Source organism: Haemaphysalis longicornis, unplaced genomic scaffold (genome assembly GCF_048455015.1).
Source record: "Haemaphysalis longicornis isolate Haplotype H1 unplaced genomic scaffold, Haemaphysalis longicornis Haplotype H1 scaffold_12, whole genome shotgun sequence".
In the NCBI taxonomy this organism is placed as follows: Eukaryota; Metazoa; Arthropoda; class Arachnida; order Ixodida; family Ixodidae; genus Haemaphysalis; species Haemaphysalis longicornis.
Window position 1 is genome coordinate 9,587,955 of NW_027526225.1, and position 26,656 is coordinate 9,614,610.

The following is a 26,656-nucleotide window of genomic DNA, read 5'->3' on the forward strand; positions in this document are numbered from 1 at the left end:
GATAACGAGCTTAACAGGCCGAACCTGAATATAGTGGTCATCAAGGCAGCAACTAGTATTAATGTCTGAAAACACAGAAATGCTTTGAATTTCTCAAAAAGTATCTAGAAATATAGTGTCAGAGCATCTCTGCAAGGAAAATTGAACTGGTTCGTGGCAGGGTTAGATGTATGTATGCATGTATGTATGTATGTATGTATGTATGTATGTATGTATGTATGTATGTATGTATGTATGTATGTATGTATGTATGTATGTATGTATGTATGTATGTATGTATGTATGTATGTATGTATGTATTGATCTTTAGGAACAGAGGAAGGTCCACCAGCAGGCATAAATTGTCTCGCCTAGGCTGGCACTGTAGCAAACCTTTGACTGCGTATCTCACAAGATCCTGTTCTGTTTTAGAGTACATCAACCTTGGTTCTGTCATTGGGCGGGGAAGGGGCGCTGGGGCACCGGAACTGCACTACACGGTTGATAGTGAATAAGAAATTGGGAGTGGTCATAGAGGTGCAGCGTTCGGTGCGCCAGCGCTGCTCGCTCAGCCCTTTATTGTTTTGTGTATACATTGAAGCTCTGTGCCTGAGCATCATTCATAATAGTAAAATAAGCGTATATAAACCGCAGGAGACAGAAGTCAAACAGCTCGCATATATGTAGGCTGATGACATTGCCGTTGTTTGTCCGAACAAAGAAAGCAAGATGTTCGCCGTGGAAACAGTGAAGCATTTTAATGAGGTCACGGGGAGTCTGGTGAATGGGGGAAAATACCTGCGGTTTTGGCACGGTGAATGGCTGTCAATGCCAGCTACATTTGCTAATGTAACTTCGGTCACCACCCCAGTAAAGTACTTGGGAACCCCTCTAGAATACTATCGCGACTGTCAGCCCTCCTGGCGGGGGAAGGTGCAAGCACTGAAAGAGAAGGCGGAAAAAGTGAAAGAAGGACTCTGGTGAAAGCAACTGGGCTGTCAGTGTTCGCCAAAGCCAAGTCTTGTCATCTTTTTTTTGTGGCAAAGCTTTGGTTTGTGATACAATTTCTGCATTGTTCATGTTTGAATCTCCAAAAGCTACATCGCGTATTTGCTGTTTTTTTTTTCTGGGGGGTCCACGTAGAATATGAGCAGCAGGACGAACTTGTTTCGGCGAATCCATGACGGCGGTTTAGGGCTGACTCACCTGTTTTTGTTTTTGCGCGAAGTAAAGGACTCTTTGCTGCGAACTGTAGTGTAAGGACAGTTAATGCGTGCTTTGCCAGAATTTTTGATCTCATCAAGTTGCATGCCGGGGGTGGGGAGAGGGTATGAATATTTTTAAAAAATTGTTTTGTCATTCCGATTTTTGCCCGCCCGTTTTTTAAATGCAATGTCTGGCCAATGTAACCAGGAAAAAATTATATAAGGATGTATGCGACGCAGTCTTCCCCGTGCCACAGTACAGAGCTCTATACAGCAATGGTCCATGACAAGATATGTAAGAACGAGCGAAGCGAATGGAAGTGTCACCTGGGGCAAAGTCTTTCTTCTTTAAATTGCACACTGGTACATTTTCAGTCGCAGCCTGGATTAAGGGAAGGGGGCTCTCAGTGCCATGGGGAACCGAATGTCCTATTTTTAAACAACCCGAAACTGTGGAGCATGTCTTTCTGCGTGCCATTTCACATTGTCACGTTGTTGGGCCTGCACACCATTTTGGCGTTAGCCATGGCCTGGCTGTATTGTGATGTAGACGCGCGACCAACGAGACAGTATTTTAGGGAAAGTGTTCACAGTTTGTTGAAGTTCAGAGAGCTTGTCGAAAATTGTGGTTGTCAAAAATTGCAGCCCTAACTGCGCTTAGGGAATTTGAAATAACAACCCCGGCCCTGGGGGTCGGTGTCCGCAGTTAAATTGTCTTTTGTGTGTCCGCAGTTAAAAATGCCAAGAAATTGTAGAGCGCACGCACGGAAACGCGGGCCTCGCGGCGACAGCCCGGCAGTTAACACCACCAAGAAAATGCCCAGCGCTCGTGCGTGCCTCACGACGACCGCGCAGCGTTCCGTGGGCACGTTTGTCAAGCCAAGCATACCCACTTTGGGAGATTGGCCCAGAATGGCAAAAAGAAAAAAAAATTCCCCCACATTTCCCCGAAGGGGAGCATGAGGAAGTGCGAATGCACGGGTGATGCTATGAGGGAGAGTTTGTTGAAATTTGGTGGCATTTGCCCGTTAGTTACATTAACACCCCCGCGTGATCACGTTCGGGCCGTGACAGCCTCGCCTTTAAACCCTCGCGCAGCGCGACGGCAGGCGAACGAAGCGGGAGAGAAGGCGAGAGCGCGCAATGGCAGGCGAGTGAAAGGGGAAAGGAGGCGAGAACGCGCAACGGCAGGCGAGCGAAGGGGGAGAGGGAGGCGAGAACGCGCAAACGGCAGGCGAGCGAAGGGGAGAGGAGGCGAGAGCGCGCGACGTCACGTGGCGTACTACGTCATGGCGCCGTTGCTACGCACGCTCTCCCCTCCGCTCCGCGCCGTTGCTAAGGGCGAGGAGGCGCGCGCGCGATAACACCTGCGGCTGAAGACGGACGGCGGCAGAAGCGTGACTCAGGGTAGCGTAAGACGTGCATTCGCACTTAAAAACACTCCAGTGTTTGCCGTAATAATGACATCCCTTGCTCGGAACGACAAAGACACATCATAGCGTACGCTACTTCAAGGTGATGTCCAATGATTATCACTTCCAAAAACAAGTAAAGAAGCTGAGACTTATACCAACAAAGATGGAGTAAAGGTCGTTGCGACCGTGAAGAAGAAGCAAATCGGCTGCAATTATGGAATTAAACCTTCGTGTTGGTTGGGAAGTTTCAGTACAGCTTCGCTAATTTTAAATCTTACCCGTTAGTGTTAGCTCCCTTCATTATTTTAGAATGCCACTTTACCCGAAACACAAATTGAAGGTGGTTTGTTCGACCACAATCTAATACTTTCTATATGCCGCTTCCATAACCCGATAGTGCTCCCCAAAAACATAAAATAATTAAAGATTTTCACAGGGCGACTGGCGAAAGTGTACTCGATTGTTTAGAATTGCAGTGAAGAACTTCACTGTAGTTAACGTTGATCTGCTTTGGGAAACATCCCAGTGTATATGCCATTACTGCATCGATAACTTCACTCCCGTTAAAACGAAGCGTGTGCGACGCTCTAACCCCCGGATCAATCGAGAAATAATTCATTTAATACGGAAAATAAAACGCACGAAAAAATAGAGTTAATGGTTCGCTTATCCAAAGCTTAAGTTAATTAAGCAATAACGGCAAAGAATCCGCACAAGCAAACAATTCTTCTTTTACCCGACAAAGTTTTGCCGTCGCTTAAAGGCCAACGGAACGAAATTCGCAGACACTTAAATACACTGTTTTTCGGTAGTATTACTTTAAGAGGCCCTAAGTGCTAAATCTGGAGGTCCAAATATGCGTCACTGCATTGCAAACGAAGACCAAAAATGGCTCTTTTCCAAGCCGAAACTGGGTGAAAGAGTGGCCATTACGGCCAGCCGGAAGTGACGTTAGACTCAGGAATCGAGTGGGCGCGGTCGGCAGATTTTCCCGTGGTTGCCTGTGAGAAGACGGCGCGCATTCGAAGTGCTTCAGGTAGTGCGTTTATCCGAAAACTCAAAACATGCGCGAAAAGGGGCTAGGGAGTCAGTGAAACCATTATTGCTCCAGTGTGAGCGGCTGAGACGCGCCTATACGTAGTCGTCCGGTTAAAGGTAAACACAGGCACCAGGAGGCGTCGTGGTGAAGCTGAGAACTAGGAAATCGATACACAAACAGCAGTGTTGAGCGCTAGATGGGCGCTCTACCAGGGCATATTGGCTGAGCTGATCAAACCACTCTGCGTCTGTGAGAGAAGAAAGCAAAACAAAATGCCGCCCTGATGGAAAACGCTAAAACATGCAGTATAGCGTGTAGGAATTCGGTTTCAGCGCATATTATCAAAGTTCATATCCAGAATGTTTTTTTTTGTTTTTGTTAGTGGGTGCCCGCGCCATATATTTAGATAAATAATGATGCCCGCCTATATAAAGTCACGCAGCGACGAAAGCACTGCAGTGTCTACGCTGGCGTCGTGAAATAGCCACCCTACCCCAGAGCCGAGACTGAATGTTGACGCCAAACGTCGCCCCCTTTTTCTTTTTTTCTTCTTACCGGCGAGCGAAATGTTGCCAACAGCGGCCGGTTTTTTGTTGTTGTTGTTGTTTTCTTTTTTTTTCGAAGTGGTTTGAACTGAATTAATTCCGTGCAATGCGCCACGTAGCTGCCCTACAATTGTGCACGTCCCGACAGGCCCGACAACAGCTTATCGCCTGCGTCGGCCGTGTGGAGCGAACTCTCACGACGAAGTTCGCGCGTTGGAAAACCATCGGCGACAGGACGCCGTATGCCCTGGGGCTGAACTACATGGATAACTGAACCTCCATGACCAGAACCAACGGCAGCGTCAGTCAGGGACCTTGCTTCTGCTGAAATATTCTTTTCAGTTCATAAAACCGTCAATGGCAGTAGAAAACGAAAGTGATGATCAAAGCTGAACAGAAAAAGAAAAGATTGACCCAGGGAAGATTCGAACTACTGACTTTAAAAATATGAATCTCGGCATTTTACCTCTCGTCCACCTCAACGCATTTTTTTCGTGACAGTAACTTTATTTACAAATATAGATACAGAGTCGTATTGAGTGATATGATTCCAGAGTACAACAGAACATAGTTTCACGTATGCAGAAAGAAAAAAAAAACACGCGTTCAGGAATCATGCGAGGAAAGGATCAGCATGCTTTGCCAGGGCAAGTGCAAACCAGTCGAGGACTATTTCCAACAAAGCCGCAGAGCGTTTGTGAAATTTACGCCAGGGAGATTGACTACAGGGCGACTGTGTCATTCGCGCAGTGTTTGAAGCGAACGGGATAGAGGCAAAGGAGGAAAATGGAGCTCTTGAGAAAAGTTATTTCTCGGTGAAAGTGGGCTCCAGGGTTTCCCGGAACTCGCCCTCAAATAGAGTCCCATCTCCTCCGCTGTTCTGACTTGGACTCCATAAGAGCTCGCGAGCCCCATGCTGGTGAGCGCGTAGCTCGGAGTCTGAATCAGTCCCGTCAAGGGCGGACACTGCCTATCGTGCCATTTGCACAAAATGCCGCCACACCGGCAGGGGCATTGAGCACGTTCAAGCACATCGACTCTTGCCCTCTATAGTGAGTGGAGCCCTATGACATGGACCCAGTCGCGGCAGAGCGGGCACTCCGAATCCGGGTACAAAAAAAAAAAAAACCTCAAGTTCATCCAGCTGCGATTACAGTGCGTGTCAAAGGAGCACTGCAGCTCATCGCAGAAATATAGTGCCGTATTACAGTCTACGCAAACATTTTCTGCTGTCTCCCGGCAGAAAGAAATTCTGCTCTTCCTGTCTTGCCTTCGTAGACAGTACACATGTGTGCCAGCGCAAGAAAAAAATTTTCGAGCCGGTCGGACAGGGAGCTTCCGTACTTGCCGCAGGACCTCACTTTTCAGCCGACCAAAAGGTGGTATATGCGGTACATGGGTGGTGGGAGGATCTGTTCAACGAGGTACCAATACAACTTCCTTGGCTTCACGGCGCCCACAGGTACTCCCAGGAGAAAAGTGCCTGTAGGAGGGCCACCGCCTCCGCCACTTTGTAAAGCCCTGTTGCAGGACGCCACTTTTGGGCTCTGCTGTTGTTGTGAGCGAAGGGGTGAGGTACTACGTGCCTACATTTTGCACTCGCGCCTGGAGGAAGCCATCTCGGTGATAAATCGTTGCACAGACATTTTAAGCTCCATGTTAACCAGCCCAAGCCCCCCGGCTTCAGCACTCCAAAAAATGTTGGTGCGGCATATTGGCTCATATGTGAATCGCCACAGAAATGCTGCGAACAACCGGTGTAGCTTGACCACTGAGCCTGCGTCAATGGTCGAGACTCGGGCGGCGTACAAGATGGATGGATATACCACAGCGTTGCAGACAACGCCCTGGGGCAATGTGTCGCGCTCTTCAGGTCTCCAAGTTTCTTCCGGCCGCTGCCAGTTTCGTCTACCACCAGGGGGCGATGGCTTTGCCATTTTCTAGGTTCACCCCGAGGTAGAGGGTGATGGTATCCCTTCATCAAACCCCGGAGAGTAGTTGTTGTTTGGTGAGCCATTCGCCTCGCCATGCTCCATGTGACTTCAAAAGATTGAGCTGAACCCCGAGAATCGACAAGATGGCGGCCTCGCGCAAACTACAGTATGTCAAACTAGTTCATCAATGTACGTGGTTTGGTGTTTCCGGTTTTTGTTGTATTTGAGAGATCGTCGCAGTGATACAGCTTGTCCCTCACGCGCCGTTCTTGTAGACCGACCGCACTTTGCTGTTAGTACAAGTTACGTAGCCGCATCGCCTTTATTTACTCCAATAAAAGCTATCGTATTTGCCTGTCTCGGCGACACAGACCACGGTAGTTGGGTCGGGACCGTGTTTCGTTTGCTACTTGAGCTATCAGAATCGCGCGGACTTCACTCATTGCAACCTCATTGCCCTCAAACGATCTCTCATTTACAATCCGTTTTATCCGCCGCCGGGCGTTGATCATCGACTTTTCGTCACCTATTCGCTCCACATTCTGCCTTGCCCTCGTTTGCGTGCCCCCAACCGTGTATCGTCTCGCTTAGGCCGTACTCGCGTCCCACGTACTCGTACATCGACCGAGAGCCTGCTGCCCCCGTTGTGACGACGAAATCAGCAGTTATGCAGCTGCCGTATACTCACTCGCCGACGGTGTATTGCCTCGCGTCCACCAGCCCGGCTCTCTTTGAATTGCTAATTTGCTCTTTTCGTTTCGGCAAACCCGAGCTTCTTCAGCTTCTCGCACTTGGGAAACGCGTGGAAGCAATTATTCATGCAAGAGGCACGAATTACACTGCTAACTCGCGTGATCCCACACTAAAAGAGCTACTGAGGAGAGACGACGGTAGCAACGGGAGTCCTGACTATATCACACCCAGAAGTTCGCCGCAGTGGCGACCGGTTGTAGCGACACTCCCCTGGGTGTTGTGCCGAATGGAGCAGTATTTTAAAGCGAAGCTTTCTACCTCTACCAGCCAACGGTTCGTGGCGTGCGGGACAAGAAACTCCCAACACGGCCGGGGAGGGTGAGGGCGCGGAGCAGCGTTCCACGCTAGTGTAGATGGCGCGGCGAATTTACCCAGCATTCCCCGCGGGCTCCCGCAGCGGGCGCGTCGGCGAGATCCGGCTTTGTCGTCTGCTTTAGCGGCGGTTGTTTTGGGCCTGCTTTGGTGCAGCTTCGCGTCCATTGGGCGCTGCCTTCACACGGCTTGATTAAATTGTTCGACAGCCCCTCCTGGTTAACCCGGACACGACGGAATTAAGTGGTCGTGCGGCAAACATACAATAAGGATTGGCTTGCAGGCCGGGAAAACAAAATGTAGAGACAACATACAGACATCTGGCTGCTAGACAAACGCTATCTTTTGCGCACTGCTTGCCACGATGGGACTCCGTTTTCTAAATATGGTGAATACCAATTCGGTTCTAATTAAGGGGTACAACAAAAGGCGAAACTTGCAACTGATTCTGATAAATAGCGATTATAACATTTCCCTCAGCGTTCTCGCAATTGTCACACTTACTAAACTTACTAGTTTAGTATAAAGCATCTATGAATATTTCTTATGAAGGAACACTGCAAATATCACTTATGTATTCATGTTCTGCCGTATGATTGCGTAATGTCGTGTTCTTCTGCAGCAATGTTGACAAGTAGGAAGATTGCCGCCGGACTTGGACGTTCCGATTTGGCTGTGGGTATATAAGACTATTGCGCAGCTTCTGTTTCACTCTGGCCGGGTGGCTGAGTCGAGTCACAGACAGACAGACAGACATCCAGACAGACCAAAATTTTGGGGTTTAAGTAGCCCGAGAAAGACTATTAAAAATATGCATTGCCGCCGTGGCGCCCTTCCTCCTCTTTTCACCGTTCTCCTCGCTGTTGACGGCGTGCGAGCATTCCCTCCCCTGATGCTTCTTCGTTCCTCAGGGGTGACGTCTCCAACCATTTCCGGTTTTGCATCCGCTGTCTGCACGTTACGGTGCTTGCTATCGGCGGCCCGTCAGAAAGACAGTTCAAAGTGGTGGAGAACTCGTGGTCACGAATTCGCAGGTTATGAGTGCTTCTATCACCCGCACGGGGAGGATAGTACGTGTCCCGTTCTCCTTCACGCTGCGCGCGCACTGCTTATTCGAAAATCGCCGTCTCACATGTTGCTCTGCTGGTACGGGGCATTGTTTTGCGGTGGTGCGGTAATTCCTGCCGGTGGCCTGTCAAAAAGACCTTTAAAGCGGCAAAGAACGCACGCACGAAACGCCGCGGTTCGGACAGCTTTATCAGTCGCGATGAAGGGCCTTCCTTGGAAGGCACTGAGCAAAACAGCGGTGCATTCAAGCATGATGCACGCAGGTTTTGACACCCTGCACCCATGTCTTGTAACTAGTAGCGTGGTTGGAGAGTAAAAAACACCCTTCACATGACATTTATAAGCTACGAAAAAATCCCGGGCCACCTCCACTAACGTGAAACCTGGGGAGGGGCGAAGCATGCAGTGTATAAGTGTATTCTGGTGCCTTGTCTTTTTTGCCAACGGAGATGAAATCATTTGAGGGTAGAGGTATACAGCTTTGCTGTAAAAGTTTGTTGTCTTTGAAGCACGAAGCGTTCTAGCGCGATGCGTTGGAAAACGAGCGTCCCGGTGAGCGTACCACGATGACATGAGCGTACCATGACGACATGAAACGGCGACGACAGGAGATGACGACGACATGAGACTCCGACAGCCCAAGCCCCTGAGGGGCTTCGCCCCTAAAAAGGAAAACATAGACGAACACTAAATCGTATAAGCCTGCTTCAGGAACCGCGCCCACCATCGCCGCTGAGCAGACGACCTTTCTCTCACCCTTAACAGGCGAGAAAAAAGACGAGCAATAGCAGGACCTTTTATTCAGGACGCACATGAGAGAATTTATGGCGTACGCCCTTTTTGAAAATTTTCTAGGCCAATCCTAGGCCTTCGCGACCCAAGGAACTCAAAGATGAAGCTTTATATTTAAATGTGAGAAAAATATTATACAACACCAAGAAAGAAAGTTGTTCTCTCTAAATTTCCGGCATAAACATTTTCATCCTCGCCTGGAACATAAGTTTGTACATTAAATTTTTTGGCAGCCTGCGAATTTTCGGCTTGGCCTAGAAAATTGTGACAAAGACTGTACATGCATTCCTTCAATGGCGGTGTCCAAAAACACGCATTAAAGGTCAGAAAAACGCGGTGGACTATTTAACGCAATCGTGAGCTTTCTGCTGCGCGTGAAACATTTATACTTGGCATAGATGACATTGACTACCCAACCTAACGACTGTGCTTGTTGATTTAGTTTGCTCAAAACGTTTTTCAGGACCCCTATGAGCTTTGGTTAAGCTCGATCACCTAGTATTTTACAAATAAATTCCCTCTCAGTACCCGAATTGTATACGTCAGAGTGCTTTGCATGCTGGTTATATTATTGATCACGAGCATATTTATTTCATATATGCCTGAAATATTGCCGAATGAATTCACCACTGTGCACTTGAATTGTATTTTCTTTAGCCCTTTAGGATAGTGTTCTATTGTTGCTGTTTAATTACGAACAGTGCATCTGTATTCCATTTGTTATTGCTGTAACCCCTCCCCTCTATAATGTATTCATACCCTGAGGGTAAAATAAATGAAATGAAATGAAATGAAATGAAATGAAATCTGCATGTTGCTAGAACATTTTCTCCAAATGTTGTTTCTACTACAAGGAATTCTCTGCCAGTTAAAACATCCGTTATAAATGAAACTTTTGCCGTTTTGCTCAATCCAAGTTATATACATACGTTTTTCCAACTGACACGGAAAGAGTGCCCTGTACAAAATGAAGTAGCTATAGTCTCTCGTTGGCGAAATTGGCATGCTGGGATAACTGGCAATGTGAAGGCGGACATTGCTGCATCCGTTGTGCATAATCATCGTGCATCGGCAATAGCTATACCATTCTCCAGGAAAGATGCATCTATACTTGCATCCAGCCTGGCATGGAACATGCAGCGTGCAGCCTGGGATGACGTATCACGTCATTACGCGCCGCTATCTTTCATCGATTCAAACTGCCAATTTAAAATGCCACCAGGACTCTCCAAGCGGGTAGAAGCAATTCTACATCGCATGCAGCTGAATGTCGCAAACACACGCAACTTCCTCTTCAAGATAAAACAGGCTACGTCGCCGCTCTGCCCACACTGTGACGTGCGAGAAACCGTGCAGCACCTGCTCTGTGAATGTGCTCGATTCAGTACTCAAAGAGTATCCCTCGCAGTGGCTTTGGGACTGCCACTTTCCGTGGACATGCAGCTAAAGGACGTTTTAGGAGCATGGGCTTGTCCCAAACGTGCTTTACGGGCTACCAAAGCTCTGATAGAGTACCTGCAACACACAGGTCTAGACCAGTCGCTGTGAATAACTCGCCGTATCTGTACGCATCAACTTCTTGAACATCATCGCCATCATCTTCATCATCTTCATCACGTCATCAACTGGCGTAGCAAGTTAGGCATTTTAGCCCAGCGAACATCGCCAGACTTCATTAGAGATCGCTCTTTCTCTCTTGAAACGAAATTGCAATAAATTTTTGTTCTTAAAAGGAAATTCCAGGATTTCGCGTTCATCGCGGTCTGTGTTTACAATGGCAATGAGTGGCAATACAGCACTACGTTGCGCAAATTCTCCGGGAGTCAAGTGCGGTGTGCTGAGAAGGGAGAATTGGGTTGTGTTACGCCTGAACGTGGGGTAGAAATGTATTCGCGCACAGTAAATGTGTCTTGAATGTAAATAACTTACCTGGACATAAGAGCGTTTCTTATATTTAGGGTGCCTTGTTTCACATATTCGTTGCGTAGTTGTAACCTTCCCTGGTAGCACACCAGGAAGAAGGCTTGAATAGCCTGACGGGTACGTCTCTTGTAAACATGTTGGGTTGGTCGTGCTACGAAAGAGTAAATAAAGCAAATACAGAATAAAATTTCCCCTCCAAACGGGAGCCGCTTCCGACATCGTTTTTTTTTTTGCTTACAAAAAAAAAGTTATAGGAGCTTTTCAAATGCAAAGTGGACGCACGCTTAGGATGCTAAACGAGTCTTTGTGCTATTCATTAGTAATTTACGGGCAGACACCTTTCAAAAATTCTTTATGCGGTGACTTAAATGGCTACTGAAGCGCTTTTCAAACCGGGCAAAACTCTTCTTTTTACGATTGTTACATTGGTCAGTTTAGGCCTGCAAACTTTTTTCGGCATTTTTAGCTTGAGGACAGCGGTATTCGTCGTTAAAGTTGACCTTACGCCCCGCCCACAGCTCCCTGCCGCATCGCCGGAAGAGCGAGAAACCGAGAGGCAGCGACCGCAAGTAGCGTCATATTCGGAAGACGGCCAGCGGCGTAAGCCGCCGCTTCGCTGTGTCCCAGTTTTCTCGGCGAAGTTCAGAATTAAGCAGGCGTGTAATCTGCACTTTATTAATCATCATTGTCTAGACTTGCTTCCGCGTCAATTTTCAACAGTAATGCTACTGTGTGATTCCCTAAACCGACTCCTAGATACCAGAGATTGCCTACCCGAGCACCCGTGTACCTACTACATTGCCTTCACGAGTAGTCACGGGGCCGGCCGTGTCGTCGGGTGCTGTGTGCTTCATACGCGAAGCGACGGGCTCAAACAAATACGGAGGTACCCCAAGTCCTGATCCCTTATTATAAGGGAATTAGAAAATTTGTGGGGCCTGCCACAGCGCTCTGGGCTTCCCGAACTTCTTGCTCGTTTTCCCGATCAAAGTTGTTGGCTGTGACGACAGCTTAGCTGAATAGCTAGATTTTAAGAAGAAATAAAGCAAGCTGAAAGCATGAAGCGCTACTCGAGAGGTTTTTAGATTTACCGCCAAATTTTTATGCAAAATAAAACTATTTTTGGGATATGCTGCCATATAGTCATCAATGAATCACAGTAATGGGCAAAGTGTTGGTTTTTCTATCAGCAACGAGGCCCTCTTCAGAACAAGTACTCACAACACGATTGGTGAGATCGTTTCGGTACATTAAAAAAAAAACAAGATCAAAGACTTCGGTCAACAGGGCAAGGCAGAAACATCCTCAGCAGCACCAAACATCCGCCTGGAGTGGCCCGATGGTCGTGGCAGCACGAACAAAAAATAGAGTTAGTGGGAGTGACCGTTATTTCTGTTTATGATACAACTATGCAGATAGCAACTGCGCACCCAAAAGGAGCGTGTGAAGTAGGCGTGACAAGGGGCAAACTAGACAGGGCACGTATGATTTGTTTTCGGGATTAAACTTGCGTTGTCGCACGATAGGACCAATCAAATGAGGACGCCATTACAAGTTGAACAGAGTCAGGCAGGAAAATTACTTTAGCTATAAACCCCCTAATATTGCCGCGAACCATACATTGGGTTTGTTTATTTGTGTTTTTGCTTTTACCGCCCGGCTGCGCCGGTCTATGTTATCTCTGCGCCAAGGGAAGCGCGTGCTTCTTTCTTTCTGTGCCGCATGTGTTATCTGTTGTGATAGGGAGAGCATTCCGATCTAACGTGAACAGCCCAGAGTAATCTTCTTGGATCTACTATGTTCTCGATGCGAATCGACGTTTCGAGAACCACGCGCGCCAAAAGATAAAAAGCCTGCAGTGCGGACGCCGGGGCGTTCGATTCGACGACACTCGCCTGTGCAAGTCACTTTGTTGACCGCTGCTTCGCCGCCTCTGTATTCTTTTGAGTTGTTAGGGGAGCACAAGTTCGCTCCAATAAACGTGCTTCTCATTCAAGACAACTGCATCGTCCTTGTCTTCGTGACAATATTCTATGAAGTGACTACTAACCACAACGACGCGGCTTGGACAGGTCTCACTGCGAGTTAAGGTACGTCCTCACTTGCGGCGCCGCGCGCGCGCATGGCCGCGCGCGTAAAACTCCCTTTCGCGGCAAGATTCCTCTACCGCGCAAGCCCATTCTTGCGGCAGGGCGCTTTGCACCAAACTACTGTGAGCGCCCAGTAGTGTGGCCTTCAAAAAGCGGGGGCGTTTCTGCGCGCGCGGTGCCGCAAGTGAGGACGTACAGTACGCGTCAGGCTTGTCTAGGGCAAGCGAGCGCACCGCTCCGGAGCGTGCTGGCGACATCTGCTGATAGCTGCTGGGTTAGAGATAGCTTGCCATTGCGCGTGCGCGGATCTCGGACAGGGTCGGGCCGGTCGTCATTTCGCATGGGCCACTCTTATTTGCAGATGCCACCACCCACGAGGGGCGCTGGTCTTCCCCAGGGCCAGCCATGAGTGGTGACAGGCCAGATAGACGCGCCGTTTGACGCGTTTATCACAGGCAGTTACGTAATCGCATAAAGCAACGAGCGCCAATCTTCTGCATCTCAAGCGTACCAAATGGAAAACACGCTACAAGAATTCACTGCAGGGCTTTCGGTCGAACCTGTTGTGCGATTACGCAAGTCCCTGGGGTGATAATGCACCGCGTCAAATTACGCACTGATCTCCGGTGTCACCGCTTACGGCTGGCACACAGAAAAGAAGCGCCCGTTGCGGGTGGTGGCGTCTGCAAATTTGAAAGGCCCAAGCTGAACGACGACCGGCCAGGGCCTGTCCGAGATCCACGCACGCGCAATGGCAAGCTATCTCTAACCCAGTCGCTATCAGCAGATGTCGCCAGCATGCCCCGGAGCCGCCCGCTCGCTTGCCCTAGACAAGCCTGACGCGCACTGTACACCCGGCGTCAAAATAAGCCGGGGCACTCGAGCGTGTGGCAAAATGCATCGCCGCGACATCCGACGTTGCACACTGGTGTCGAGACACCGATGTGCGCGTGCGCGTTTAATCACGCTCGCTAGCCTGTCTTTTCATTCGCTTCAAACGGCAACGCTTTTAACATTCAGCGCTTGGCGCCAAGGGCCATTTTTTTGGGCAAGCCCTCTTGCTCGCACACGCTTCAGCGGCCGAGGGCGAGGGTGAAGATGGGTTGCTCGCTCTGCGCTGCTCTGACAAAGGATACATGGAAACGGGACTGCTATCTTAGTTTTAAATACTGCATTCTTTTTTGCAGGAAAGCTCTCTATGGATAGGATCGAGCAGATCGTCTCCGGATGTAGACATGCGTCTTAGGCCGGGTTCAGAGTGTTGTCGCACTTGTCGTAATATCTTTAAATAATGACGTCATTTGACGTCTCAGCCAACCGAACTGTGTAAAACGCCGTTTTCTTTTACGTCCATAGCGCACGATACGGCTGTTACGTATTTAGTCTGGACATTTTAGCGAACGCACATCATTGTCGCGTGAACGCCCCCCTCACGGTTTCTCCAAGCGTCGAGCGCCCCGTGCGGGCACAGCCTACTGCCCCTTCCCTTCCGCCACCACACACTTAACGGAGAGCGCTGGCTCGCGCCACCACAGCGAACCTACTCCCCTCCCAATTTCGCGACAGTCTCTCCCTTTGCTTTCCTTCACTCGTCAGTCTTTCCATCGTTCGCTAGGTCACGACAACGCCGACGCGGCTGAGCCCAGTGAAGGGCACCAAAGGGCTGTTCCCTAAAATGTCTTCCCACCAATTCATTTGTGTTAGGAGGTGAAGCAGACATTAAGGGGATTGTTGTAAGCTTGACCTTTGTAAGATGGCTTTCCCACATCGACTGTTGAACAGTGAATCAAGTCAATCTTCGGAGGGAATACCATCCCAGAAAGTGGCTCTAATGCTTGTTTCATTAAAACTATACCGAAACGAATTGTATGACAATTAGCCGCTAAGACAAATCTAACACAAAGCCGGGTTTTATATTTTTCAAAATTGCATAGTTAACAGTGAAATTGTAAATATTGTGTAATTCTCGTCCGCTGTCAGTACATATGGGATTCTACAGGAGGTAAACGGACAGCCCCATGTTTGTCCACCGGAAGAAAACTCTAGTTAATCAAAAGTTCATTCAGTCAATTAACCAGGAACTATGCTGAATCGCAAATTACAAACAAACGTGTTTTGTTTCGAGCCCCCCTTGAACCCAGTCAAAGCTCACGTTGAGGCTCGGCGCGCAGCTTTGATGGTAATCCTTCTTCACAGAGTGGAAGGGCACTGAATTGTTTGTTAATTTTTTGTCAAACCCAGAACCACCCCGAACTCTTCTCCCGTTTCCCCTTCTTTAATTGTTTCAGAACGTGTGCAAGATGATGTCTCATCACACCTTCATAAAATAGAATATTTCTCGCTTCAGTTCGTATTCTGTTTGTGTGCTCATTCTTAGTTAACAATCAATTGCATGTTTTACGAAAAAAATACTAAAACTCGTTCCACCGATTGTAATTGATATCTACTGAAACAGCGCGGAGCCGCAGTTACGACTGTTTTCTCCAATACATGGCAATCTCTCTCCGTAGATTGCGTTATGGTGACAACAAACTAATTCTCCAACGTTTACAACTTCACTACCTAATTACGACAAGTAAACGAAACTCGGCATAGCGGTATAACCGTCCTATCAGCATAGTTTCATAGAACTTGTTTTTAGATACATTTAAGAGTTAAAGCCGTTTTCATTAATCATACTCCCTCCGTAGATTTCCATGCTTCCCTGCGCAACAGGCAGTGTCGGAAGGCCAGCTTATACAAAGACCAAGCTTCCGCCGATCTTCATAAAGTCGGCTTTACCTGTAAACACAAACGCTTTGCTGGGAACTCCGGAGGGAGCGTAAAACGATACAAGGACAGGCTGTAGTCAAGCCCAGCCCAAGAACAGCGTCGCTGTTAGAAATACCGAAGTGGGAGAGCGTATGTGGGACACAATTTTGTCACCGCGAGACGGGCAAGATTAGTTATCAGTCATAGCAGGGCAGGGCGAGTAACGCATCTTCACTCTCACCCTCAGGCCGCTGAAGCGTGTACGAGCAAGACATGTTGAGCAAAGAAAGTGACCCCTGCGCCAAGTTCTCAGTGTGATCAGCGCTACCGTTTGAAGCGAAGGAAAAGACAGGCTAGCGAGCGTGGTTGGACGCGAACGCGCACATCGATGTTTCGACACCAGAAGTGCAACGTCAGATGTCGGGGCAATGCATTTTGCCACGCGCTCGCGTGCCCAGGATTATTTTGACGCCGGGTTACCTTTATGTGGTCTGCGGCAGCTCACGGAGAGAGAGAAAGAAAACAACTTTTATTAGGAGCATTGATAAGAAGGTCATGTGGGAGTGATTCCGTATTTACGAGAATTCATTGGCCGTCTTGACCACGGCTGCCCTCTCGACGAGAATGAGTTGGTCAAGGAGGGAGGGGATAGACAGCAGCGTCTCCTACTTCTCTTGGGGGTGGGGGAAAGGAAATATTAGGGTTGGCAATCCTGGCATAACTTTACATTCTACAACAACGTACCTGAGTGTCTCTGGCTGCTGGCAGAATATGCATCCGGTTGAATATTGTGTCCCTGTGTTAAGGCGAAAGTCTTACATGTGTTATTAGAAGGTTGATCTCGAATGACCCCGGTGTCGACATGAACAGTACAAAAACCCAAAGATGGCAAAAAAACAATCCAAGAATGTTAGCCGTACATAAATGATGTATAATGAAGGCCAAATAATCTTGATTCGTGATTGAAAGTATTGATTAGCAAGGCGGATCAAAGCGGGAGTAATGTGGATTAAGGTTTATTGAGGTAGGATAAGATGACTTAGCGTGGATTAGGGGGTATTAGGATGAAATAATCGGGTTGAAATTATTCCATCAAGCGATTATTCCATCAAGGCGATTACTCCGTCAAGCGTTTTTTTTTCACTTTTACTCCCACCTCCTCCATGTCTTGTATTGATGGAAATAACTAATATTATTATTTACCGGAATGAGGATTAATTACTGTGGATTAACATGGATTAGAATTGTAAAATAGCTGCAAGTTTTATGTCACCCTGGCATAAAAGTTGCGTCTCGAAGCTTTTATGCAAGGGTAGACTTCAACATTGTAATGTTTCAAAATAAAATTGACTGACTTTGACTTTGGCTGCTGCGTCAGTGGGTGAACGTGTATGTAACAGCTATCCGTAACAATAGTACGCCAGGCTTTAGTCTTCAAAGGCCCGTAAGCAGAAAGTGCCCTGATATTGTTTTTTTTTATATCTCCCCCAGCCGTTTCACCTATAACTGCCCTGACTGCCACACCCCAGACACAACCCCCACCTCGTATTCTTCTGCCCACATCACCCCTCCTCACTCCCCTCACCCACTCCCGAGCAGTGAGAATGCGCGCTGACCAGCTCGGAACCGCAGGACCAGCAAAACCTGATCCAGCGGGCCACCCGAGCAGCGACAGCACGCGGCTACCTGGACTAAGGCGGCCGCCCATCTGCTCTAAATATGCAAAATAAACGTTTGTTCCTCCTCCTCCTCCTCCTCGCTCACTCAAACATATTCCGGGTGGAACTGATCGAATATCGTGCAGATTAAGCCACTCAAATTCAGGTATCGGTTGCGCTCGAGTCGACATATTATATGTAAGCAAACCCTTTCTAAGCTGCTGAAACTAGTGGCATGCCCTTACGTGTCATATTTTTCAGTGCAAAAAAAAAAAAAACATTAGAAATATTTTATTACTGATACAACCCTTTTGAAAACTGCTGTACATAACACTTATTGTTCGTAGAATCATAAGAGATTGTGTATTATTTTGCTGTTGTGTAAATACTGTATGTTCATTGTTGTCATACGCGCGTCTGAACCATTCCACTGTCGTAAAAACTGCACATTGTATTCTCTTACGTTTACCACTCCTTTCTGTTGTGCCCTATGGGCCCTGAAATTATCTGTAATAAATAAATAAGCAAATAAATAAATAAATAAATAAATAAATAAATAAATAAATAAATACGTGATGGGGAAGTACATAACCGAGAGTCAGCGCTGTTTCCAACATACAGTCCAGACAATTTCAAACAAGACAACACCATGCAAGACAATACCACATCATCACTCGAATTTTAGTTTCGAAAGGGACCTTGGGCTCGAAAAGGAGCCCGGTCAGGTTCTTACTATAGCAAACAAATAAAAATGACGCGCTAAAACTGGTGTCGTAGGGAGACGACATAAGGTTAAACACTAAAACAAAAAATTCCGGCTGAAGCTGCTCCAGGCCCAACCAAAACGAAAAATTCCACCAAATTATACTTCAAGGTCTTAAACCAAACAGGAAGGAGATACCTCCGCCTCACCCTAACCTAGACAGGCAGTAATGAGAAGAAGCGCAAACTAACACTATATGCACCCCAGTTAGACGGCATCTTTTCTCCAAAGTAAGGGCAGATGACCTATCAGCGTGAAAACACTGCTGTGGATATTTTAATCAGCAACATCTCCTATGGAAATGTATTTATAACACCAGAAACGTGCCTGACTTACGGACACCAACGCAGCTGCCATATTCCGCTGACCCAACCTCGCCTCCTCTTTCAAGGCACACCTACTAAGCGGTTTATCAAAAATGCCCTAGAGCAGAGTTTAGCTTTGGAGATTACCTGTAGTCAGGTAGTTCGAACCACCAATGGTTCTAAATGAAGTCCTCTCTCTCTCTCTCTCTCTCTCTCTCTCTCTCTCTCTCTCTCTCTCTCTCTCTCTCTCTCTCTCTCTCTCTCTCTCTCTCTCTCTGTCTCTCTCTCTATCTCTTTCTCTCTCTCTCTCTCTCCCTCTCTCTCTCTGTCTCTCTCTCTGAAGATATAATAAGGCAGCAACATTTCCTTTACTGGTTTATAGCCAAGGCTTCATTACGATTCTTCGCAAACTAAATTGCCTACGCCGTTAATGCCTGCGTCATCTGAGATAGTGACAGCTTTCAGTCTACCCAATTGCACGATTGCCTTATCAGTTAAAAATGAATATGCACTGCTGGTATCTTTGAACAAGCTTTTAAGCACGCCACAGGTTTTCATTGCAGCTCCCCCATTATAGTAAATACCTCTTTCATGGGGTATTGTGTCTGTCCTCTGTTCTCTGCAAGCCCAATGTTTCCCGTACTTACAACTCAAGGCCCCAGACGTTATTGAGTGTAGGCTGTGCGTAAATAACCTGCCAAATAATGGATACATAGTGAAGTTTTTGCCGGTTCCCCGTTGCTTATTCACGCAGATCAATTCGCAATGAGATTACATAGTCTAAAAGTTTATTAAGTGAAGAGCATGAAGAGCAAGCGTTTTACTAAACACTTCAATAATAAATTCGCCACGCTTTTATAATGCATTCTTCGTATTAGATAAAATTCCACAATACAAAGCTTAAGAAGAGACGAAACACACGCTAGAACTCACATCTAGTCTGTGTTTAGTCCCTTCTTTAGCTTTGTCCTGTGTAACTTTCACTAAAAAGATGAAATCCTCAGCTAGTAACCAACCTCCCAACTTTCCGCTTTAACTGCACTGAAACAAGGATCGCTACAAGAACATTTTTATCTGTCCTAGCCAGCAAAGTTTTCGCATGGATTAGGAGCTGTTTCCAGTTTTCCGTGGTAGTGTCGTTTGTCGTCCACCTAAAAAAGTGCCGTGACAAGATACATGAACACTAAGTGGGATGGAAGTACATAATAAAGAATACGCCCACAACAAGAGAAAATAAAACAATGACGTTTCGGCACCCCGAACGGGAGCCTAGGTTGTGAACAAGAGTGTCAACAAGGTTCCCGTTCAGGGTGCCGAAACATCATTGTTTTATTTTCTCTTGTGGTCGGCGTATTCTTTATTATGTACTTCAATGTCATTCCCGACCAGACGGGCGTCCGTCGAAGTCGCGATTTCACTAAGTGGGATGGTTCAAGGTTTATAGAGCCAGTAGTCATCAGACGTAGCTTTCGTGATCACAGGTTAGCTAATATTTGTTTATACACATAATATTTGTCATTATAAGTAGCAATAACAACGAATGAAAGACAACCGAAAACAGAGCGGATCACAGCATTTCAGTGGCTGTAATGAGAGTAAGTATCAAAACTGCTGAGAGCTAAGTTCTCAGCACTTCAGTAAGGTTGTCGTAAAATTTCCGTGCTAGAAACACGTTATAAAGCAAAAAAAAAGCACCGAAGTCTTGTCATAATATTTTCGCATTAACGAAAGACAGCTTTGTACCTGATTAGGCTTCCAAAATATTCCTACTTTTTGGCAACGTCAACTAACAAAGTAAAAAATAAAGAAATATTTCCAGTACCTGAAGAAGAGACGCATTTGCGTCTTGCAGCAAGGTGAAAAGCGATAATGTTTTGGCCCACCGTCAATGGGGCTCATTAAGTATCCATGTGCTGGGAGGCACAACGGGCTAAGGGATCCTTGGTGACCGCGAATATCAGGGTCAGGGCCATCCCCATCATGTACGCATCCCAGCCTACAAAAAGAGAAAAAAGTTTTACAAGGCTATTCTAAATTATGGGTATTGGTACACACTAAGTAGAATGAAACGAAGGAAAAATTAAATCAGTCAGCGCCGAGTTCCGGCGCTGTGCATGCAGTCACTTTTTAAATTTAAATGTGAAGCAGAATTATCTGTTTACAGGTAAAAGCTATTTCGCAAAGTTCTGTTTTTTAGATGTCAGGAAGTGGAGGGGTAAACTTTTATTTCTATGTGTGGAGATTCTTTAGTCTAGGTGCCACAAGGGCCCGTGGGGCAACGATTGAAGCGGCACATGCTGCGGCCGGAGATCGCACACATCAGGCAGTTGACCCCCCGCCCACGACACCCCATCTTTTCCCTAATCCAAAGTTGAGAGTCCAGACCCACAGCTCTTTGACACGAAGTTAGCACATTCCAAAAACTGTAGACCAACACATACCCACAAAGCACCCGACTACTGGCCATGTTTCTCAAACAATACACAGCTGTATGCAAACACTGCCCACAATTATTTTTCTTACATTATTTTATTTCTTAGCGAAAGCAGGGGAGGTTGAGACGAAAGGCGCATGTGGCCTCAGCCACCTGATTCACAGTGTGAGCAACAAAAGTGATGTTAGCAAATTAAAACAAATTTAAACAAAATAGCACAATACCCAAAAAGCAGTAATACATTTTGTATGAATTATACAAAGCATATGTCTACAAATGCACAGAAGGATCAAAGTGTACACACGAACATAGTAATTTGCACGCATTACGTTTCAATGACCACACAACTATATCACAATTACGTAATAATGTATTTTAGTTTGTAAATGTTCTTAACTTCTTCCTTCAGGAGAGCATATCCGCGTATACTTCAAACATTTAATTTTAATTCTACACCAGTTTTACAGGTATTTTCCTTTGTTTAACATGTTTTTAAACGTGAGTTCACTGGCGTCGAAGTTTATTTTTCTCCAAATTTAAGTTAACTGTTACAGGAAACATTACTCACTATAATTCGTTCTTACTTTTGGGGCGCGTCGCATTATGTGCCTGAGGTGGTAGCTGGAGAGCTAATGTTAACGTGATTGTGGGTTTTTTGTTTACAAATGGCGTGCAGAGCTTTTATGTAATAGATTTGGTCAGCTCGAAGCATTGAATATTCAGTACATAAAAAACTTGTCCTCAAATTTCCGTATCAACATCGTCATCATCATCAACAACCGCCTACTGAGGCCCACTGCAGGGCGAAGGCCTCTCCAATCGACCTCCAACCGCTCCTGTCCTGTGCCGCTCGAGTCCAGCGTTGGCCACTGAATTTCTGTATTTCATCCCTCCATCGTGTTATTGGCCTTCTCTTCTTCTATACCCGTCTCTTGGTATCCACTCTGCTACCCTAATTGCCCACCGGTCGTCGGTTCGTCTCACTGCATGGCCAGCCCAAGTTCATTTCTTTTTCTTTATTCCAACTATGATATCTTCTTATCTAGTTTGTTCTCTGATCCAAGAGGCTTGTTTCTTTCCCTGAGTGTTATACCTAACATTATTCGTTCTATGGCCCGTTGAGCCGACCTAGGGTTTTTTTTTTAGTTGCCATCGTATGCCCTAGTTGTTTAGTAAGGCGCCAAGTTTCAGCTCCGTATGTCATCGCCGGCAGTATGCACTGGTTGTAGATTTTTCTCTTGAGTGACAGAGGTAGCTTACTTTTCATTATTTGGGAGTGCTTACCGAGTGCTCCCCAGCCCATACCTACTATGCGCCGGATTTCTCTATTATTCGCCGGGGGACGAGAAAAGCGAACGGAAAGGCCGAGAGGTTATCCACGCGTAGAGCCCGGATTGCTAGTCGGCACTGGGGACGGATGTTCAGGGAATGAAAGAGAGGGCAGGCGAAAAAGAGGGGATAGGAGCGGGGACGTGCACGCACTTTTATCTTCTTTGTGGGCACTATAGTCTTTTATCTAAGCCTTTGTCCTTCATGAAATGCAGAAGTGCTTTTGTTGCCTTCTGCCTTTGTTGCCTTTGTTTTGTTGCCTTTGTATTGTTGCTTTTGTTGCCTTTGTTGCCTTCTCTACTGTGAATGGTTGATTGTACAAGGTCGGCACTAGCCATCTGTCTGATGTATTTATATCCTTTTGCTTCTACTCCTTCTAGCATTTCGTTTTCCAAGCTGAAGAGGGTGCTTTCGGCATGCATATTTTTCATTACTTTAGATTTATTCACATTTATGTTTAGCCCCGCTGCCATCCTGACTGTTTGTAGTTCCTCGAGAATTTTTTGCAGGTGTTCTGTAGTCTCACTGACCAATACTTTGTCACCCGCAAACTTCAAATGGATTAAGTATTCTCCGTCTATCCTTAATCCTATGTTTTACCAGACAAGCTTTCTGAATACCTCCTCCAGACATGACGTGAACAGTTTTGGCGAGCTGGCATCTTCCTGTCTTATTTCCTTTCGGATCGGGAATTTATCGCTTTGCTCATGAACTGCCTCCCTCCCGTACATCCCTTATATATGTCGTCTAGAAGGGTTATGTAGGTCTCTTCTATTCCCTGTTCGTTTAATGTTTTTAGCACAGATGCGGTATGTACTGAGTGAAAGGCTTTCTCATAGTCAATAAATTACATCTATTATGCAGACTTTTCAATCACTTGATTGGCAACATGGATGATGTGACCAATGGTTGAGTACCATTTCCTAAACCCAGCCTGCTTTCAGGGTTGTTGGGAATCCAGGCTGTCACCTATTCGGCTAACTATAACTTTGGTAAAGAGCTTGTAAAGTTCTAGAATCCTTAAGGTATTTGGTATCTCCCTTTTTATGAACCAGAATAATGACTGTTGGGGTGACCTCGTTCACTTAATTCAGTCTACGTTCTCGAAAGGGCAACTATTCCAAGAAGTGTTTTATGTAGTCACAGTAGGTGACCAATTCTTACTGCTTCAGTATTTTGCTTTTTCAAAGCCTACTGATCAATGTATACCAACAGGGAACTAACTTTCGTCCTGCTCCTTCCGTTCACAAATTATTTTACTAAAAAACCACGCAGGTGCTCGATCCCCAGGATAAATCAAATGTACAGAAATTCTCCATTTATTTACGCTCCAAGAATAACTGCAAAGGGGCCATGAGGACAAAATGCAAGTTGGGTTCATTCGAAAGATTGCCTCGTTAGAATAACACTGACACCATTTCTTATGCAAACAAAACTGAAATAAGCTATATAACAAGGAAGAAAGAGAGTGACCATGCGACCAGCTAATTTCCCGCTCTAGAACCTAGACGTATTATGGGCAGCTTTGCGATTGCCTCAGGCCGCAAAAGCAAACGCAGGTTAGGGAGGGCTTATACGCTCGCGGAACGAGTTATTTGAGCTTACGTGTAATACATATTCTTTATATAGCAGAAAGAATGGTGGGGTAAACAATGCAAGTTTCGAGCGCAAACGTAAACATAGAGGCAGCAGTGCGCACTGCCCGCACTATGCAGCAGTCCGCCGTGTTGAGGTTACACTGGTCAACTGACGTAAGCGACATTGTCTTCTGTTACTTTGTTTGTCGATCCTACCGAGTGTTTCACGAAACGATTACTAACATCTTTATCATCACCACCATCATCATTATCGTCATCAGCCTGTCTACGCACACTGCAGGATAAAGGCCTCTCCCATAGATCTCCAATTATACCGGTCCTGTGCTAACTGCGACCGATTTATCCCCGCAAGCTTCTTCCCTCGGGATCCAGTCCGTTGCTCTAAAAACCGTAACAAAAATAGCCAGGTGAGAATCCGGCCAAAAAAAAAGCGAGTGCGGCCAGCAGTCCTGAGCGACATCGTGCCGCCATCTAGAAGGACTGACGGAAGACGAGGCGTTTCCCTGTTCGCTGCAGTCCTAGTCAGCGGACGACTAGATATAAGCTATTTATTATCTGACGTTATCATGTCCAAAGCTGTGCGGATTAAGCAATGAAAGGATTCAATTTCGAGTGTCATATATGTGCATCTACAATTATCTGAGTGCATCACAAGCCTGTGGTGTAAAAAGTACTTACAAGTGTCCAAATTCATGCGCCACCCGGTCTACACCAGCGTACGAGTCGACATAATCTTCTGCTAAGCCCACATTATGTACTGTGCAAGCTCCAGCAACGTAGGAAAGACCTAACGTCAGATGCAGAAATCACGCAAAAGACAAACGTTAAGTAAACCTTTTTCCACAGAAATAAAGTAATTATCATGCGTGCGAACTCTTCGCAGGAGTGAAAACAAAAAAATCCTCGTTACGGCGATTAGTGAAATCATGCGACATTAAGCGTCAGAAATAATCTTAGCATTACGCATTAGCATTGCGCTCTGTCGAGCCTTCTTGTTTTGCGTGGAATAATTGGACAGACCATTAATAAGTTTTAGAAACTAGTGTTAGTTCAAAGGTGTCACCAAATGACGTTACCCTTTGGGGGAACGTCGACGTCACATCCCATATTTGCACGATTCTAATGCTCCCCCGATTGTAACGCGCACTTGCGTTTAATTAGAAAAATTCTGAAAAATAATTTGACGCCGATTTTACCACCCAGATCTAAACAACTTGACACCACGTACTTGGCAGAAGACACTTCATTTTACGCATGCGACTGTGGCAGCAAGAATCTGTTGTGCTCTATAAAGTTGCTTTTCCAACTTCTGCTCGCCTTAAAAGTGTAGCGGGAATTATTTAAAGCGTTTGGTATTTGAAGGCCATTGACCTTCATTATTCCATGCCATTGGTTCATTTGTTGCACGTTTAGGAGTTTCGCCAGGGTGTCTTCAAGCTCGCGCAGTCTTTTGTACTCAGTATTTGTGAAGTCTTGCATGAAATAGTGGTACCGCTCTGTTTACGGAAACTGTGCACTCTTGTTTCCGGGACGCGCAATGTTCGTGATGCCGCTGGGTTCATAAGTCATAGAGACTAAAACTAGGTGCTAATTGCAGCAGCAGTATGCGCAACAACTCAGTTAGGTGCAGTAAACTACTGCTGCACTGCTGTAGCTGCTAATGTGTACCATCGAGGATTGCGTCTCCAAAATTTACTGACTTGATGTTGAAGAACAATTTTTTTATTAGATTTGGATAGATTTAGGGATATGTTAGTGTCTATGGCGATGGTGCTGGCCGCTTTGAAGACAGTTTCGGTTTTGAGCCCGATGGTAACGCGCATACAAGTTTGACTGCTATTTTTAGCGAAAAAGGGTGCGCGTTAGAATCGTGCAAATATAGTAGCCTTCAGACCCTTCGTCAGACCCTTCCTACAGGATCTCTCATACCCCAACTCAAAGACGCGGCATTCGGATAACTTACGCAGTACACAGAACACAAATAAATCAACCGCGGCTATCGCAAAGCGCGATCGTGTCCGGTCGTACCAACCAATGGAGGGGACAAATTGCAGAAATCAGAAAGGTGGGTTGAAATTGACAGACCCTGCTGTTAAAGTAGACCTATTCTGCTCTCCAGCAGGGTCACTTAGCTTCAACAGCACGTCGTTTTGATCTTAGTTATTAAGCGAGGTGTTCCTTTGCCCAGAACATCATTTCTGATCAAGAAACACTCTGCTACGATTGGGGGCTCCATGCTTTAGCTTGCAATACACGTCATAAAATTTTTTGAAGATTCATATCGGATCTGTAAGAATTCGTGAGCATTTCGTCCTTCTTCTCCGCTGACTTCAGACTCGAACCCAAAGCCCGCCTTGCTGGGGCTTCAGAAGTCCGCGAAGTGACGTTTCTCGCCCGTTTCTCGTACACCCTTCCACCCGTGGTTAACGCTCTGATCATCTCAGTGTGGTACCGTTTGCTGTATTTAGCACAGACACTCCTTTTGGTGCCCAACAGTATCGGCCTCTTGTCGGCGTCATTTTCGCTCATTCCCCTTTTCCGTACGCACTGGCTGTACACGTGACTTCAAATGCGCGCGCGAGGAGTTGCGCCAGTCACAAAAGCCGCCGTTCCAAATACTCTCCGCACGTTCTCTCTGCTCCTCCAGTGCTGCCTTTCGCCACGTAGTGACGCAAGAATTAACAGAGCACCATTGACATTCTTCCGGCATGCCCCTCATATTTCTCGCGCAATAAAAGCTGGCCCCGCACTCACCGGACGGTC

The 26,656-nt window shown here is 46.5% G+C and overlaps 1 protein-coding gene across 1 annotated transcript in view; it reads right to left on the reverse strand.

Moving 5' to 3' along the window:
* LOC144161865 (venom metalloproteinase BumaMPs1-like) overlaps positions 1 to 26,656 on the reverse strand; it is an 83,137-nt gene that overhangs the window by 5,536 nt on the left and 50,945 nt on the right. The window contains exons 11-13 of the mRNA XM_077692444.1: positions 24,572 to 24,680; positions 20,355 to 20,528; positions 10,972 to 11,116 (exon numbers count right to left, since the gene is read on the reverse strand). Of these exons, the coding sequence (XP_077548570.1) occupies positions 10,972 to 11,116; positions 20,355 to 20,528; positions 24,572 to 24,680 (428 nt within the window). The remainder of the gene's footprint in view (positions 1 to 10,971; positions 11,117 to 20,354; positions 20,529 to 24,571; positions 24,681 to 26,656) is intronic.